The 18,927-nt window shown below is 36.9% G+C and overlaps 1 protein-coding gene across 1 annotated transcript in view; it reads left to right on the top strand.

The window, feature by feature from the left end:
- Nucleotides 1–14,946, top strand: part of LOC143270610 (vomeronasal type-2 receptor 116-like) — a 56,193-nt gene extending 41,247 nt beyond the window's left edge. Inside the window, exon 8 of the mRNA XM_076561137.1 lies at nucleotides 13,672–14,946. Coding sequence (XP_076417252.1) covers nucleotides 13,672–14,585 — 914 coding nt within the window. The 3' untranslated portion in view covers nucleotides 14,586–14,946. The remainder of the gene's footprint in view (nucleotides 1–13,671) is intronic.
- Nucleotides 14,947–18,927: the final 3,981 nt, after the last annotated feature.

Here is an 18,927-nt window from a genome sequence, read left to right as displayed (position 1 = left end):
CCCTTTTTTTCCTTTTTGATCACATCACTCATTCTGGACATCCTTATTGTTATTTCAGTCTCTTCCCTCCCTCACCTGTACTTATCTCTCTCTTACCTCCACGATTAGAGTCTCCCTCTTTTGTATGTCCCTTTTCTGGTCATCTCTTCTCTGCTATTCCATTCTGTTATTCCCCAGCTCCTGCAGTGGTCCTGCTCAGTTTCCTGTCTTCTGCAGTTTCTCCAGGACATGTACTCACATCTGAAGATTTGGAGATAGGAGCCTCAGATGAGAAAGAACATGTGACATTTGTCTTGGTGGGTCAGGATTTTTTGACTCAATATAATCTTTTCTAGTTCCTCCCGTATATCCACAGTGTTTATGATTTCATTTTTCTTTATACTCAAATGGTTTCCATGGATTATGTGTATCAGAGTTTTATTATCCACTAGTCAGTTCTAGAGTATTTAGAAGTTTTTCTATTTCCTAATTGCTTTAAACAAAGCCGCATTGCACATGCAGAGCAGATACCTGTGGAGCAGGATTTGGAGTCCTAGGGATGTAAGACAAGGAGTGGTACTGCTGGGTCATATGGCAGAATTACTTTTCCCCATTTTGCACAGTGGCTGCCCCAGTTATAATCCCACCATAAATGAATGAGGATTTCCTTTTCCTCTGTGTTACTCAAGCATTTGTTGGTTGTTCTGTGGATCTTTATATTCTTCCTGTGGTAACATGAAATCTAAAGTTGTTTTGATTTATGTTTCCATAATTTCTAAGGATGGCAGACTTTTTTGAATTATTAATTAGCCATTTTATTTCCAACTGATAATCTCATTTCAGATGCCAGGATCATTTCTTATAGAATAGGTCATTTGTTTTTTAAGACTTTGTTTTTTTCACTTCTTTGTATATTCTGGATATCAATCCACTGTCAGATATATACCCGGCAAAGATTCTCTCCCATTCTGCAGGCTTTATCCCCACTCAGTTGACTGTTTCTTTGGCTGTAAAGAGGCATTTTATTTCATGAACTCCTACTTTTCAGTTGTTAGAATTAATTCTTAGTCAAGTGGAGTCCTATTCAGAAAGTCTTATCCTGAACCTGGATCATGGAGACTTTTGATTATGTTTTCTTCTAACAATTTCAGTGTTCCTGTTTTCAGGTTCAGGTCTTTGATCCTTTGGAGTTACAATTTGCAACGGTGCTAGTTATGGGTGTAATTGCATTTTTCTACTTGTGGAACTCCAGTTTTTCAAAGAACATGTCTTCATGATGCTTTCAATTCTCAATCTTGTTTTTAGTGTCTTTATTGAATATTAAATGACTAATCTAACAGGTGCTCAAATTTGGGTTTTGGATTTATGTATTGATCTACAGGTATATTTTTCTGCCAGTGCCATATTAATTTGTGGTTGTTTTTGGCACAGCCATATCTCAATGTAATGGCAGAAATCATAAATCCAGCACAGCTGATTGACAAAGATCCAGCAGATCTGAGCCACATGATGGCTGCCATGCAACCTTTGGTTTTCATCTCTACCTGTTACATACTTGGGGTACTTTTAATATTTGTACAATTTGGGGATGTTGGACTGATGGAAAATTCCATATGAATCAATTATGCCTACTCCAAGGAATGCTGCTTCTAAGCTTACCCAGGAAAGTCCTGAACATACTACCCCCCTCCCCCTCCCTCGACTTTGAGGGAGATATCCTTATCTACTTGAAGGTCTTCCTTATGCTTTGGAGATTGTAACATAAAGAAGAAGCCAGATGTCTCTTCATGAGGTTATGTGACATTCTTGAAACATCTGTCCCTGTACTTACACTGGAGCAAGATATTCAAGACAAAGTAAATTCAAAAAGGTCAACAAGATCTGGTAGGCTAGAGGAGTTGGCCACAGTTCAGATTATTAGTCTCTTCCCACTGTACACTCAGACATTTATGTGGCATACAACTCTGTAGCAGGAGTCTTAAAAGTTCTTATTAATAAATCAAACCTGAGGCCAGTTATTGGAGTGAATACTGGAAGACCAGAGAAACCGAACAAGCCACAGCTACCTCACCTTGACAGTTCCTCAGCTGATCCTGTTTCCTCAGACTGGAAGCTTCTCAGTCCTCATCCAGAAGGGGGCTCTGCTGAACTGCTGCTAGAAGCCTGAAAGCTTAACCAGCCAAATGCTTCTAGTTTCTGGTCTTCAAGCCTTATATATCATTCTGTTTTTGCCATCACTCCCTGGGATTAAAGGCTAGCTTCTTGGGATTAAAGATATGTGTCACCATGCCTGGCTGTTTCCAATGTGGCCTTAAACAGATAGATTTCTGCCTCTGGAATGCTAGGATTAAAGGTGTGTGCTACCACTGCCTATCCTAAGTACCTAGTGGCTTTTCTGTTCTCTGACCCCAGATAAGTTTATTAGGGTACACAGTATTTTGGAGAACACAATACCACCACACAAGTCTGCCCTACATAGAGACATATTGATGAGCAAAGTGTGGAGTGGAAAGATGATAAAAGTATGAGGTGTTAGGTCCTCCCTCTCTTAGAAGTTAGCTCATGTAGAGCTATAATGTCATATGACCAAGGAATAACAGAATGCCAGGATTAGACATATAGACGAATTCTATAATGATATAAATGGGAACATTGATTGTATTATGCCAGAATTTGAATTATAACTGCAGCAGCTTTAGCCTGAGGATTTTTCCTGGGTACTCTGACCACTAGGAGTTATTAATACACTGCCTGGGACATGGCAAAATGCCCAGGGTGGTTGAAGATTTTGTTTTGGTCTAATGTCCTTGAAGCAACCAAAACAACCAGCCTGAGCACATGCTGTCATATTCCTCTAGATTCTCAAAAATTGGGTTATGGGGTTTATGAGTAAGAATGATAACTCTATTAATGATGTCAAAACTTGAGGGGAAATGACTGGAAATGATAACTCTGTTCTGTCATAGTTTATTAATGATGACTAAAAGATGAGCAAAAGGGAGTGAGACATATGTCAAAAACAAAAATGATATGATCTATGTTTTGGAACATCGTTAATGTATCCCTGCTGACTAAATTCTGAATAAATAAACACTCTGGCTGCTAGTCATTCAGGTTGCAAGATTCTCCTGACCACCATGGCCTGGCTCACTTCATTCTCCTGTGGACTCCTTACATCCTCCTCAGGACCCATCCACCACCGGGGAATGGCTTCTGGCAAGTTTTGGCATTTTTTTTTTTTATCTATGCCTCTGTAATATATCATAAAATTCAGAATGGTAATCCTTCTGTCATAGTTATTTCTTATTCAGTATTATTTTGGTCTCCTTGGTGTGTTGAATTTTGTTATAGTTGTTTTCTATCTGCAACAAATGAGATCACGATTTTGATTGGGTTTGCATTGAATTTATAAATAGCTTTCAGTAGAATGTTCAGTTTTATAAACTTAATTCTACCAATCAGTGATCACAGGATGGGATGTCTTTTAATTTTCTACTGTCTTTCCTGTTTTTTTCCAAGGGTTTAAAATTCTCCTGTCAAAGTCCTTTGCTTCCTTGCTTAGATTTATTCCTAAGTAATTCATATTCTTTAGGAGAATTGTGAATGGGAGTCTGTCCATGCTCTCTTTCCTATGTTTGTTGTTAGTGTATAAAAAAGGACATTGATTTGTGCAAGATGATTCTGCATCTTGTCACATAGTTGTATTTGTTAATCATTTCAAGAATTTTTTTGGTATATTTGGGGGGATCTCTAGTGTATAATACCATATCATCTGCAAATAGGGATATTTTGACTTCTTTCTCTATTTGTATTCCTTTAACTTACTTGTTGCCTTATTGCTCCAGCTAATACTTTGAAATATTGAAAAGGAGTGGGAGTGGTGGACTTAGTTGTCTGATTTCTTACTTCAGTGGAATTGTTTTAAGTTTTTCTGCATTGAGAATGATATTGCCTATGGGTTTCTTATATATTGATTTTATTGTGTTGAGGTATGTTCCCTCTTTCTGTATGTTGTCTAGAACATTTATGATAAAGGGAGTTGAATTTTGTCACCTTTTTTCATCTATTGAGATGTTCATGTGACTTCTGTCTATAATCCATTTATGTGAATTTTACATTTATTGAGTTAAATATGTTGAACTATTCCTACATTTCAATGATAAGACTATCTTAGTCATGGTATACAATAGTTTTGATGTGAGTCTGTATTCTATTTGCAACCATTTTATTGAGTCTATGTTTCTCAGGGATAATGGCATGTGGTTTTCTTGTTTTTGTTGGGACATTCCCTAGTTTTGGTATTAGAATGAAAATGGCTTTCTAAGGGAGCTTGGAAATGATCCTTCTCTTCTATTTTTTAAATATTTTAAGAAGGTCTGACTGTATATCTTCTTTGAATGTCTGGTGGAATTCTGCTGTGAGTTCATCTGGACCTGGATATTTTTATAGCTGGAAGGAATTTATTGTTGTTTCAATCTGCTGTGTATTATGTGTTTGTTTAGCTTGTTGACTTGGTGTTTTGATTTTTTAATGGTTTGGCCGTATCTAAAAACTTATCCATTTCATATAGTTTTTCAAGAATACTGGAATACAGATTTTCTTTTTTTTTTTTTTTTATAATAGTCCTTTACTATAGTCTATGCTTCTTGGAGTTTGTTGTAATATTTCCCTGTCATTTCTGATTTCTTTTTCTTTCTTCCTTTCTTCCTTCCTTCCTTCCTTCCTTCCTTCCTTCCTTCCTTCCTTCCTTCCTTTCTTTCTTTCTTTCTTTTCGGTTATTTCTGATTTCTTAATCTGACTCCTCCATTTCTTTCTTTGGGCTACTTGAACCAAGTGTCTGTCTTTATTTATCTCCTCAAAGAGTCAGTTCTTATGTTGGTTGCTTCTTTGTATTGTTTTCTTTGTTTCTCTTTCAATTACTTCTGCTCTGATTTTTGTGGTGGTATTGTGTTCCCCGAAATATTGTGCACCTTAATAAACTTATTTGGGGTCAGAGACAGACTATCCACAATATTAAACATAGAGGATAGGCAGTGGTAGCACATGCCTTTAATCCTAGCTTTCCAGAGGCAGAAATTCATGTATTCAAGGATACAGCCAAGCATGGTGACTCACGCCTTTAATCCCAGAAAGCAAGTCTTTAATCCCAGGGAGTGATGGTAGAAAGCAGAAAGGTATATAAGGCATGAGGGCCAGAAACTAGAAGCATTTGGCTGGTTAAGCTTTTAGGCTTCTAGCAGCTGTTCAGCTGAGAGCCATTGGGATAAGGACACAGAAGCTTCCTGTCTGAGGAAACAGGATCAGCTGAGGAACTGTCAAGGTGAGGAAGCTGTGGCTTTTTCTGCTTCTCTGATCTTCCAGCATTCACCCCAATAACTGGCCTCAGGTTTGTTTTTATTAATAAGACTCTTTAATATTCATGCTACAGATTTTATTATTTCTTGCTATTATTTTGGCTTGTGTTTGCATTTTTTGTTTTTCCAATTTTTGAGTTGCATCATTAAACCATCTACTTGTGTTCCATCTGATACTTTTAACGTAGGCACATAGAGCTGTAAATTTCCCTTGTAAAACACCTTTCAATGTGTCCCAGGGGTTTTGTTGGTTTGTGTTTTCATTTTCATTTAGTTCCAGGAAATTTTTTATTTCTGTCTTGATTTCTTCTTTGACTCATTCGTCAGTAAGTACTGAGTTGTTTCATCTCCAAGGAGTCTGTGTATTTACTACAGATATATTTGCTGTCAAGCTTAAGTTTTGTTGTGTTGTGATAAGATAGGACAGGTATTTCAATCTTTTTGAATTTGTAAATACCTGTTTTGTGTTCCATGATTTGGTCTATTTTTGAAGTGCTCCCATGTGTTAAAGAATAGAATAAATTTTCTTTGCAGTTTGTGGGGGATACTATGTAGATATCTGTTGAGTTCAGGAGATTTTAGATGTGACTTAATTTTGATATATTTCTCTTTATTTTTCCCAGATGCCCTGTTTGTTGGAGAAAGTGGGCTTTTGAATTCACACTCTATTAGTAGATTGTTGTTAATGTGTCACTAATCACAGCAGTACAATTTTCATAAAATTAGCTGCCCCGGAATTGGATGCATACACGTGTAGAGTTGTAATGTCTTTTTTGATTGCTCTTCCCTTGATTAGAATGTAGTTTCCTGTTTTACTTTTTCTAATTAGTTTTAAATTAAAATCTACTTTGCCAGATGTCATGGTGGCATGCATGCTTGCTTCCTGAATGTTTGTAACTGGAGTATTTTCTCTGTCGTTTTATTTTAAGGTGGTATTTATCTTTAAAATCAAAATATGTTTCTTGAAGGGAAGAGGCAGACAGATTTTGTTTTATGATCCATTCAGCTAGTCCACATTTTTAAATGAAGAATTGAGGCCATTGATATTTAAGATATTGTAGAAACTTATGTTATTGCGGTCACTCTGCTGTTGAAATTTGTTGTTTTCTGTGGTTGCAGCGGTGTTTCATGTTGTAATAATTTTGCCTTCTTATTTCTTCCCAACATCTCTGCTGTATTCATTGCTCTCTTCAGTCTAAAATATAACTTCGTGTATTTTCCTTAGTTCTGGTTTGGTGGATATGATGTTGTAGGCCGTTTATATCTTGGAAAGTTTGTATTTTTCCTTCAGTTTGGCAGTTATTTTTGCTGGGTACATTTCTCTAGGCTGGCCAATATAGTCTTTCAGGACTTGACATGCTTTGCTCTAGGCTTTTCTGGCTCTCATGGATTCCATTTAGAAATTAGTTTCTATTCTCTTAGATTTTCATTTATATTTGCCTTGTCTTTTGTTTTCCTCTTGCAGCTTTCAGCACACCTTCTTATTATATTTTTTAAGTGAGAATTAAAATTTATTCTAAAATATTTTTCTTTGTTAGTGTTTTAGTAATAATATGCTATAGGGATTTTCTTTTCTGGTCTTGTCTATTGGTGTACTCTGTGCTTCCTCTACATATTTGGAGATATCTTTCCATGGTTTCAGTAACTCTTCTTCTATGAAACTGACCTTATTGAAAAACTGGTCTATGTCATTGACCTGAAATTCTTCTCCATCATCTATGCCAATAATGTAAAGATTCAGTTTTCTCAAAGCATCCCACACTTCCTTTTAAGTTTCAATTTTTCATATTTCTTGATTATTTTTTATCCTCTATTCTATCTTGGATCCTAACTTCTCCTTTCTGCTTGTTTCCTCTGACATGGAAGGCTGTCCTGGAGTTTCTGGCTGGCCGATGTGTTTTTTCAGTCCTGTCCTCATTTCAGCTTCAGTCTTCATCACACTTTCTATTTCTTTGTTGAATTCCATGTACAAGTCTTGCATTGTCTTCATCATTTACTTCAGGTTTATGTTTGTGTTTTCTCGGGCATCATTATGGCATTGATTCTCCTTGACTTATTTCTCTTTAGTTTTATTAAACTGTTTGTGTCTTCTTTCAACTGCTTAAATTACTCTATGATTATAAGGAGTGTTCTTTTACAGTCGGTGTCCTGAATTTTATTAGGTAATACTCATTGGCAAACATTTCTACCAGACTGTTATATTTGGAGAGAATATACTGTCTGTATCTGTGATATTATTGGTATTTTTTGATAATATTTGGGCATGTGGATGTTTTATTTCTCCTAATATTCATATACACAATGCAAATTGTGGCAAAAGAGATTATATATAAGTTTGATATGTCTAGAGGTTGAAAATGGCTTATATGTAATGAAATAAATTACAACGAATGGCCTGGGCTTTTGTACAGCATGTGGGTCCTGACTGATGCCTGAAGTGTGGGGGTACATCCGGCTGGATGCAGAGTTTGGATGAAGAATTTGGATGTTGCTGAAACATTCATGAATAATTAAAATGTGATGGAGGTATTATTATCCCAGTTCTAAGTTTTACTATAGGGTTAAAGTAATAAAAAAAGGATGGTATTGGCATAAAAGCAAACACATAAGCCAAGGGAATTGAATTGAAGACCCAGACATAAATCCACACACATATGGACACCTGATATTTTATGAAGAACCTGAAAATACACACTGAAAAAAGGATAGCATCTTCAAAAAATGATGCTCATCTAACTGCATGACTGCATGTAGAAGAATGCAAATAGACACATACTAATTATTCTGCACAAAACTAAACTGCAGATGGATCAATAACTTCACCATAAGGCCAGATATATTGAACCTCATAGAGGAGAAAGTGGGGAGTGCCCTTAAACCAATTTTCACAGGAATGACCTTCTGGAGAGAATATCATTAGCACAATCACTAAGAACATCAATTAATATGTAGGACTTCATGGTGTGGAAATGGTTCTGTATAACAAGGACACCAGAATTGAGCAAAGTTACATTCTACTAAGTTGGAAAATATTTCTACCAATTATATTTCTGAGAGATGGTTAATATATAAAATGTGTAAAGAACTCAAAAGAGAACTGAACATCAAAATACAAGACAGTTAAAATGGAGTACAGAAGGAAGCAGAGTTTTCTTAAAAGATAAAACTGAATTGGCTGGGAAACACTAAAAAATGTTCAACATCTCTAGTCACTAGGAAATACAGATCAAAACTACAGGATTGCAAAGTCTATGAAACAAATGACAGTATTCCCTGGCAAAGGTCTGAGGAAGGGAGAATGTTTACTTATCCATCACTAGTGGTTGTGCAGACTTGTACAGACCCTATGAAAGCAGTGACGGTTCCTCAGGAAGCTGGGAATAATTCTCCCTCTAGATCCAGATAAACCACACTTTGGTTCTATCAAAAGGACCTGCACCCTACTACAGAGACCCTTACTCAACCATGTTCATTGCTGCTCTACTTTCAATAGTCAGAGCCTGGAAAGAGCTTAAATATCAAGCAATGGATAATAGATAATGCACATTTGGTACATTTAGACATTGGGATATAATTCAGTTGTTAAAGAATAAAATCAATTTCCCACAAAGGGGTCCTATTGGATGTATTAAACACATTTGAGGGCAGGCCCCATTCAAATCATTAGAAAGCCAATAAAAAATGAACTCAATTGTATGTTTGTACACTTTTTTCTTCTCATTTTGCTTTAGTGGGAATTTTTTCCTTTTTTTTTCTTTGCTTGTTTAATTTCATTTCTGCTTTTATGGAGTGTGTGTGTGTGTGTGTGTGTGTGTGTGTGTGTGTGTGTGTGTGTGTTTAGGATATTTTCTATCCTAAAGACAGAGGGAGAAAATAAGAAAAAGAGGGAGGGAATATAAAATTTGTGGTGTCTTATTTAGAGTTTCAATTACTATGAAGAGACACCTTGACCAAACCAAGTTTAATAATTAGAAACATTTAATTTACTTTATACTCTCAGAGGTTACTCCATTATCATCACACTATGGTAAAGGGGATTCTTTCCTTTATTTCTTCCTCAGCCCCTTTATCATTTTGTATGAAGAAGGGGTACTGGTTTTTTAGTTAATTTTGTATCCAGCCACTCTGCTGAATGTGTTTATCAGGTGTAGGAGTTCCATGGTACAATTTTTTGGGTCGCTTATATATACTATCATATCATCAGCAAATAGTGAAAGTTTGACTTATTCTTTTCCAATTTGTGTCCTCTTGGTCTCCTTTATTTGTCTTAGTGCTCTAGTTAGAACTTCAAGTACTATGTTGAGTAAATATGGGGAGAGTGGACAACATTGTCTTGTCCCTGATTTTTGTGGAATCTTTTGAATTTCAGTTTAATTTGATGTTGGCTATCAGCTTCCTATATGTTGCCTTGATTATCTTTAAGTGTGTTCCTTGGTTTCCTGATCTCATAAAGACTTTTATCAGAAAGGCGTGTTGGATTTTGTGAAAGGCTTTTTCAGCATCTATTCAGATGACCATGTGTTTTTTTTTTTCAGTTTGTTTATGTGGTGAATGAATTGACAGATTTGTGTATGTTGAATCAGCCCTGCATCTCTGAGAAGAAGCCTACTTGATCCTGATGGATGATCTTTGTGATACATTCTTGGATTTGGTTTGCAAGTAATTTATTGGGTATTTTTGCATCAAAGTTAAAGAGAGAAGTTGGTCTGTAAATCTCTTTCTTTTTGAGTCTTGGTGTGTTGCAGGTATCAGGGTGACTGTGCCCTCATCAAATGAATTGACAATGTCCCTTCTGTTTCTATTTTGTAGAATAATTTGAGGAGTATTGGTATAAGCTATTCTTTGAAGGTCTGATAGAATTTGGCACTAAAACTGTCTGGCCCTGGGCTTTTGTTTATTGGGATACTTTTAATGATGATTTCTATTTCCCTGGGAGTTATAGGTATATTTATATGGCTTATCTGTTTTGATATAAATTTGGTATGTGGTACCTATCTAGAAAACTATCCATTTCCTATAGATTTTTCAAATTAGTGGAGTACTGATTTGTGAAGTACTGATTTATGACCTAATGATTCTTTGGATTTCCTCAGTGTGTGTTATGTCCTGCTTTTGGTTTCTGATTTTGTAAATTTCAATATTTTCTCATTGCTTTCTAGTTAGTTTTGGTTTGACTATCATGCTGATTTTCTCAAAGAACCAGCTCTTTGTTTCATTGATTTCTCTGTATTCTCTTTGTTTCTATTTATTGACTTCAGCATTCACTTTTATTTCTTGCCACCTACTCCTCTTGGGTAGGCCTTCTTCTCTTTGTTCTACACCTTTCAAGTGTGTTGTTAAGTTTCTGGTATGAAAATTCTCTAATTTCTTTATAAAGGCACTTGGTGCTATGAATTTTTCTCTTAGCACCACTTTCCTTGTGTACCATCAGTTTGCCTATGTTGTGTGTTCATTTTCATTGAATTCTAGGAAGGCTTTAATTCCTTTCTTTATTTCTTCCTTGACCCAGTGGTCATTCTTTAGAGAATTGTTAAGTTTTCCTAAGTTTGTAGGCTTTATCTCATTTAACCCATGGTGGTCTGATAGGATACAGAGAGCTATTTCAATATTTTTTATAGCTACAGAGATTTGCTTTATGACTAAGTATATGGTCAATTTTGGAGAAGGTTCTATGATGTGCTGAGAAAAAGACATATTCTTTTGTGTTTGGGTGAAATGTTTTGTAGTTACCTGATAGGTCCATTTGAGTCATAATGTTTGTTAATTCCATTATTTCTTTGTTTAGTTTCTATCCGGATGGCCTGTCCAATGGCAAGAGTGTGGTGTTGAAGTTTCCCACTATTAATGTGGGGGCTCGATGTGTGATGTACGCTTTAGAAATGTGTCTTTCACAAATGCCACAAATGTGCATTTGAGGTATAGATGTTCAAAATCGAGATGTCATCCTGGTGGATTTTTCCAATTATGAACTTCCTTCTTCATCTCTTTTGATTAACTTTGGTTTGAGCCTATGCTGTTACATATTAAGAGAGTTACATCAGCTTGCTTCTTAGGTCCATTTGATTGGAAAATCTTTATTCAGTCATTTACTCTGAGGTAATATCTAACTTTAATGTTGAGGTATGTTTCTTGTATACAACATAAGGGTGAATCCTATTTTGTATCCATTCTGGTGGATGGATACAAAACATAGCCAGTGTGTTTTTATTGGTGGAATGTAGTCCCTTGATGTTGAGAGATATTAATGACCAGTGATTGTAATTGTTGTTATTATGTTTCTGGTGCTGGTGATAATTTTGTGTGTGTGTGTGTGTGTGTGTGTGTGTGTGTGTGTGTGTGTGTGTGTGTTTCCTTCTTTAGATTTTGCTGGTGAAAGATTATCTATTGCTAGTGTATGTGTGGTGTTATTTAACTTAGGTTAGAGTTTTCCTTTGAGTACCTTCTATAGGACTGGATTTGTGGGTAGGTATTGTTTAAATTTGACTTTTTTTTCTATCTGTGGTGATTGAAAGTTTCACTGGGTGTATTAGTCTGGGCTGTCATCTGTTGTCTTTTAAAGGCTGTGGTTTGGAATCTCTGTTGAGAAGTCGTGTGGTTGTTATAGGCCAGTCTTTATATTTTACTTAGCCTTTTTTCCCTTTCACCTTTTAGTAGTCTTTCTTTGTTCTGTACATGTAGCTTTTTGAGTATTATGTGACATGGGAACTTTCTTTTCTGATCTAATCTATTTGTTGTTGTTGTTTTGGTAAACTTCTTGTTCTTTTGTACGCATGTCCTTCTTTAAGTAATGGAAAATTTCATCTATGACTTTGTTAAATGTATTTTCTAGGTTTTTATGCTGAGATTCTTCTCCTTTTTCTTTATGGTTATTGCTAAATTTGGTCATTTCATGGTGTCCCAGATTTCCTTGATGTTTTGTGTTAGGAGTTTTTTAGATTGAGTATTTTATTTGCCCAATGAAACTATTTCTATTGCATTCAACACCTTGCATCTCTTTTATTATGTTGGTGCTGCTTGTATCTGTAGTTCATGTTTGCTCACCCAGATTGTCCTTTTCTTGAAATCCATCAGTTTGTGTTTTTGTTATTGCTTCTATTTCAATTTTCATACCATAAATACTTTTCTCTACCTGCTTGCACTATTCTTGGCTATCCTGACGTTATTTAAGAGATTTGTTCATTTCATCTTATTCTTTGATTAGCTTTGCATCAATTTATTTAATGGAGTATTTCATTTCTCCTTAAGGAGTTCTATCATATTCAATAAAGTTGTTTCAATGTCATTTTCTTTTGCTTTGGCAATGTTGTAATACTAAGGTCTTGATGTCAAAGGATGGGTGGGCTCTTGTGGGGTCATATTGCTCTAGCTGTTGTTTATTGTATTTGTATACTGGCATTTATGCATCTAGGTTTGGAATGATTAGTTCTGTTCCCTGAATTCTGAGTTACTCTTCATTGGTTTGGTATTTTCTTTCTTGGTTTCTGTTTAATCTTTAGTTTTCTAGCCTAGTTGGGAATCCTTGTTCAAGTTGGAAATTGTCCTTCTGGCTGTTAGCTTGGCCTTTGGTGTAGCAGGGGTTCACTGTTTTCTGACTGGTTTGGCATGCATCTGTGATGGGGAATCTCTTTCTGTATGCTGTGAATGTGTTGCTCTGATTGGTTGATAAATAAAATTCTGATTGGCCAGTAGCCAGGCAGGATGTATAGGCAGGATAAATTGACAAGAAGAATTCTGGGAAGAGGAAGGCTAAGTCAGCAGAGGCCAGCCTGCAGTCCAGAGAGCAGCATGTAACAGCACACAGGTGAAGCCACAGAACATATGGCAACATATCGATTAACAAAAATGGGCTGAGTTTAAGTGTAAGAGATAGTCAGTGGTAGGCCTGAGTTAATGGCCATATAGTTACAATAAAAATAAGCCTCTGTGTGTTTACTTGAGGGATGTGATTGAGAGAGATATGTCCCTACTGCCAGCAGGTGGGGACACAAAAAATCTTTCTGACTACACACATGAGCACCTGAAGACTGATCAAGCTGGTGTGAGTTAAGTTTAGAATTCTTTAAAGGATTACTTGAGAGTTTTATTTCAATTGAACAAGTAGATTACAATTTTATTTTCATTACCCTAGAAAAACAAGAATAAACTTGTCAACACATGGTGTACCATGAGGTATTCATGGCAGAATTAGGAAGGGGATGTCTAAAGAGTTAGTGTCCTTCTTGACATGATAGTAAGGCAGAATGAACAAGGCTACACACAACCTCAGTGTTCTTCATGGCTGAAGTACAAAATGTAAATAATTATAGAAGCTTAAATGTTGATTCATTTCCTCCCGTAGATCAGCAGGAGTGTATCCCTTGCCCACTTCAAGAGTATCCAAACCCTGAAAGAAACAACTGCCTTCCCAAGTCAGTGACATTCCTGTCCTTTGAGGATTCTCTGGGAAAGGCTCTGGCCTGCACAGCTCTGTGCTTCTCTGTCAGCACAGCTGTAGTTTTGGGGATCTTTCTCAAACACCAAGACTCACCCATTGTTAAGGCCAATAACCGGACGCTCAGCTTCATCCTGCTCATCTCCCTCCTCCTCTGTTTTCTATGTTCCTTTCTCTTCATTGGCCACCCAAGCACAGCCTCCTGCATATTGCAGCAAATTGCATTTGCACTTGTGTTCACTCTGGCTCTTTCTACTGTTTTGACCAAAACTATAACTGTAATTCTGGCCTTTAGAGCCCTGAAGCCAGGAAGGACAATGAGAAGGCTGCTTGTCTCAGGCATCCATAACTCTGTCATCCCCATCTGTGTCCTGATCCAGCTTATTCTTCTTGGAGTCTGGCTGGGAACCTCACCTCCCTATATTGAGGCAGATGCATACTCTGAACAGAGTCACATCATCATTTTGTGCAACAAGGGCTCACTTACTGCTTTCTACTGTGTGCTGGGATACTTGGGGATCCTGGCCCTAGGGAGCTTCACTCTGGCTTTCCTGGCCAGGAACCTGCCTGACACATTCAATGAAGCCAAGTTCCTGACATTCAGCATGCTGGTGTTCTGCAGTGTCTGGGTCACCTTCCTCCTTGTCTACCACAGCACCAAGGACAAGGCCATGGTGGCTGTGGAGGTCTTCTCCATCTTGACTTCAAGTGCAGGACTGTTAGGATGCATCTTTTTCCCAAAGTGCTACATTATTCTTGTTAAACCTGATGAAAACTCTTTGAAATATTTTAAGAACAAAACACAATCTAGAAAACATTGACTGGTTAATGAATTGAGTCTTTTTCATAAAATCCTTTAGTATAGTAAAAATTGAACTTACTTAACTTTTCAGTAAGATTTTCTGAAATATATATTTAAATAAAGTAGAAGAGCCCCTCAGTGTGTCTCACATACAGACAATCTATTTCCAAATAGAAGCTACTGCTGAAAATTTACTTTATTTAGCTATTCTTGTTATCTATAAATTAATGGGTAACAGACATATTCAAAATTCAATTACAGCCAAGAGAACAGCCCCCTGCAACACCAGTGAAACCCAGAGCCACAAGTCCACCTTGAACCAGTTGGGAACATTTAAGGCCCCATCTCTGGACTGGGCAGACCAGGTCCCTAGTTCCTAGGCCCTGGAGGGAACACCCTGTGCCTCTTCTCTAAGCCATTGGAGCCCCAGGGACTAGCCAGCTGCCCCTTCCCCCGCCTCCTTCCCTAGAAAACAGCCCAGTGTGACACCAGTGAAAACCAGAAACATACGCCCACCCTGCACCAATTGGGAATTGAAAACAGGTCCCACTCTGCACCCATTGGGAGTAGCTCCTCCCTGAGACAGAGCCCACTCTGCTCTTAGCAGACTAAGTTCTGCTCCCTGAGACACAAAATCCATCAGCACAGATTTGACCAAGAGCCTGGATTAGACCAAGAGCGCCCATCAGACCAAAAGTGTCAATCGAACCCATAGAGTCTCCATTAAAACCAGACAGCAGTTTCATGGAATGGAGGAAAAGATGGGTAGACACCAGTACAAAAATACAGTCAACAACATACAGACTAATATGGCACCATCAGAACCTAGTGGTGCTACATCAGTAAGACATGAACATCCCAAAGCAGAAGAAACAGAAGGAATAGACCTTTAAAATGACTGTAAGAAGATGATAGAAGCCTTTAAAGAGGAAATGAAGACTGCCCTTAAAGAACTCAAAGAAAAGACAAACAAATAATTGGGAGAAATCAGTAAATCCCTTAAAGAAAGCCAAGAAAAAGCAATTAAATAGGTGAATGAAAAAGTCCAAGATTTGGAAACTGAAATAGAGGCAACAATAAAGAAGATGCAAAGTGAGGGAAGACTGGAAATGGAATATCTGAGTAAACAAACAGGAACTACAGATGCAAGCATAACTAACAGATGCAAGAGATGGAAGAGAGAATCTCTGGCATTGGAGATACAATAGAGGAAACAGATTCATCAGTCAAAGAAAACACTAAAGTCAAAAGTGTCTTAACATAAAACATCCAGGAAATCTTTGACACCATGAAAAGACCAGACCTAAGAATAATAGGGATAGAAGCAGGAAAAGAATACCAACTCAAAGGCATAGAAAATATATTCAAAAACATCATAGAAGAAAGCTTTCCCAACTTAAAGAAGGAAATGCCTATGAAGGTACAAGAAGCTAATAGAACACCAAATAGACTGGATCTAAAAAAAAAGATCCTTTGCCACATAATAATCAAACCACTAAACATATAGAATAAAGATATAATATTAAGAGCTGCAAAGGAAAAAGGCCAAATAACATATAAAGGCAGACCCATCAGAAAAACACCTGACTTCTCAATGGAGACTCTGAAAGCCAGAATTTCCTGGACAGAACTAATACAGAAACTAAAAGACCATAGATGCTAATCCAAACTATTATATCCAGCAAAACTCTCCATCACTATAAATGGAGCAAACAAAATATTCCATGATAAAAACAGATTTAAACAATACCTATCCACATATCCAACCCTACAGAAAGCACTAGAAGGAAAAATCCAACCTAAAGAAGTTAGATACAACCATGAAAACACAGGCAATAGATAATTCCACACCAACAAACACCAAAGAAGAGAAACAACAATTACCAACAAAAATAACAGGAATTAACAATCACTGTTATTAATATTCATTAATATCAATGGTCTCAATTCACCTATAAAAAGACATAGGCTGAGAAAATGGATACAAAAACAGGATCAATCCTTCTGTTGTGTAGATGTAACCAATTGTCTTATTAAAATAAGAAACACAGAGCCAATGTAAAAGAGAAAGCCGAGAGGTCAGAGCTCAGAGATAAAATCTTACCTCCTGAAGTGCTCCTAGCTTCCCCAAGAGAGAGCTTCCTCCTGTGTGTCTGTCTTTAAATAGTCTTTCTGTTCTGCCTTCTCATTGGTTGTAAGCCCAACCACATGACTGCCTCGTCACTGCCTGTAAGTACTGCCCTCCAGGTCTTAAAGGCGTATGTCTCCAATACTGGCTGTATCCCTGAACACACAGAAATCTACCTAGCTCTTCTAACCACCACACTCTTGCTATGGCTCTAATAGCTCTGACCCCAGGGCAACTTTATTTATTAACATACAATTAAAATCATATTTCAGTACAAATAAAATATCACCATACTGTAGCATACAAGAAACATACCTCAACTTTAAAGACAGACACTAGCTCAGAATAAAAGGCTGGAAAAAGACTTTCCAATCAAATGGACATAAGAAGCAAGCTGGTGTAGCTAACCTAATATTTAATAAAATAGACATCAAACTAAAATCAATTGAAAGAGATCAGCAAGGACATTTCATACTTATCACAGGGAAAATCCACCAAGATAAAGTCTTAATTCTGAATATTTATGCCCCAAACACAAGAGCACCCACATATGCAAAAGAAACATTACTAAAGGTTAAATCGTACACCAAGCCCCACATATTAATAGTGGGAGATTTCAACATCCCAACTTACCACTGGGTGAATCTGCCAGGTTGAAACTTAACAGAGAAATAAGGGACCTAATAGAAGTTATAACTCAAATGGACTTAATAGATATATACAGAACATTTCACTGAAGCATAAAAGAATATAACTTCTCAGCACCCCATGGAACCTTCTCTAAAATCGACCACATGCTCTATCACAAAGGAAATCTCAATGGATAAAAAAAAATTGAAATAGCCTCCTGTATCCTTTTGGACCACCATGGCTTAAAGTTTGATTTCAACAACAACAAAATTTACAGAAAGTCTCATGGAAACTGGACAGTGCACAAATGAATCACCAATGAGTCAAGGAAGAAATAAAGAAAGAAATTAAGATTTCCTAGAATTCAATGAAAATGAAAGTACTTCATACCCAAACTTATGGAACAGTATGAAAGCAGGGCTAAGAGGAAAATTCATAGCACTAAATGCTCACATAAAGAAGATGGAGAAATCTAACACTCATGACTTAACAGCTCACCTGAAAGCTCTAAAACAAAAAGAAGCAAAACTCTTCTGGAAGGCATAGATACTAGGAAATGATCAAATTGAGGGCTAAAATCAATGAAATAGAAACAGAGAATAATAAAACAATAAATAAAACAAGGAGTTGGTTCTTTGAAAAAAAATCAACAATATAGATAAACCCTTATCCAAATTAACCAAAAGGCAATGAGAGAGAGAGAGAATACAAATTAACAAAATCAGAAATGAAAAGGGAGACATAACAACAGACAATGAGGAAATCCAGATAATCATCAAGTCATACTTCAAAAACCTGTATTCCATAAAATTGGGAAATTAAAAAAATTGGACAGTTTTCTGGATAGGTACCACATACCAAAATTAAATCAACACCAGATAAACAATTTAAATACCTATAACTCCTAAGTAAATAGAAGCAGTTGTTAATATTAAATTCCCCTCAGTTGCCTGGCCTGAGATTTCTTCCAGAGTCCTGAGGAAGACGCTATGCGGGCAGGGGTTACCAATCTCAAGGATATCAAATGAAACTACTTACATGAAACTGTTAGGTTCATTCACTTTATTCTTCTGAGACAAAATTCTATCTACACAGCTTCAATTCTGTTCTCATCCTTAGCTCCTCTCTGTCCCTACTCCTCCTGTCCTCTCATAGTTCTAAGTTCTTTGTATTCAATTCTCCGCATTCTCTTCACTCCTCTCTTCATCCTTGTTCCTTCCTCTCCTCTCCCTGTGTCCCGTCCATATACCTACCATCACCAATATTCTGGCCCTCCTTCTTTCTGGTCAGGTGGGGTAAGTCTGCTCAGAGCTAGGAAATATGCCCCATAGCTTGGACGGGTCACAGGGAGAGGAGAGGAAGGAACAAGGATGAAGAGAGGAGTGCCTTTGGTTAATTTGGATAAGGGTTTATCTATCTTGTTGATTTTTTTCAAAGAACCAACCCTTTGTTTTATTTATTGTTTTATTTTTCTCTGTTTCTATTTCATTGATTTTAGCCCTCAATTTGATCATTTCCTAGTATCTATGCCTTCCGGAAGAGTTTTGCTTCTTTTTGTTTTAGAGCTTTCAGGTGAGCTGTTAAGTCATGAGTGTTAGATTTC

This window comes from Peromyscus maniculatus, chromosome 23 (genome assembly GCF_049852395.1).
Source record: "Peromyscus maniculatus bairdii isolate BWxNUB_F1_BW_parent chromosome 23, HU_Pman_BW_mat_3.1, whole genome shotgun sequence".
NCBI classification, from domain to species: Eukaryota; Metazoa; Chordata; class Mammalia; order Rodentia; family Cricetidae; genus Peromyscus; species Peromyscus maniculatus.
The sequence above is the reverse complement of the archived record's forward strand: the minus strand, read 5'-3'. Positions and strand labels throughout refer to the sequence as shown.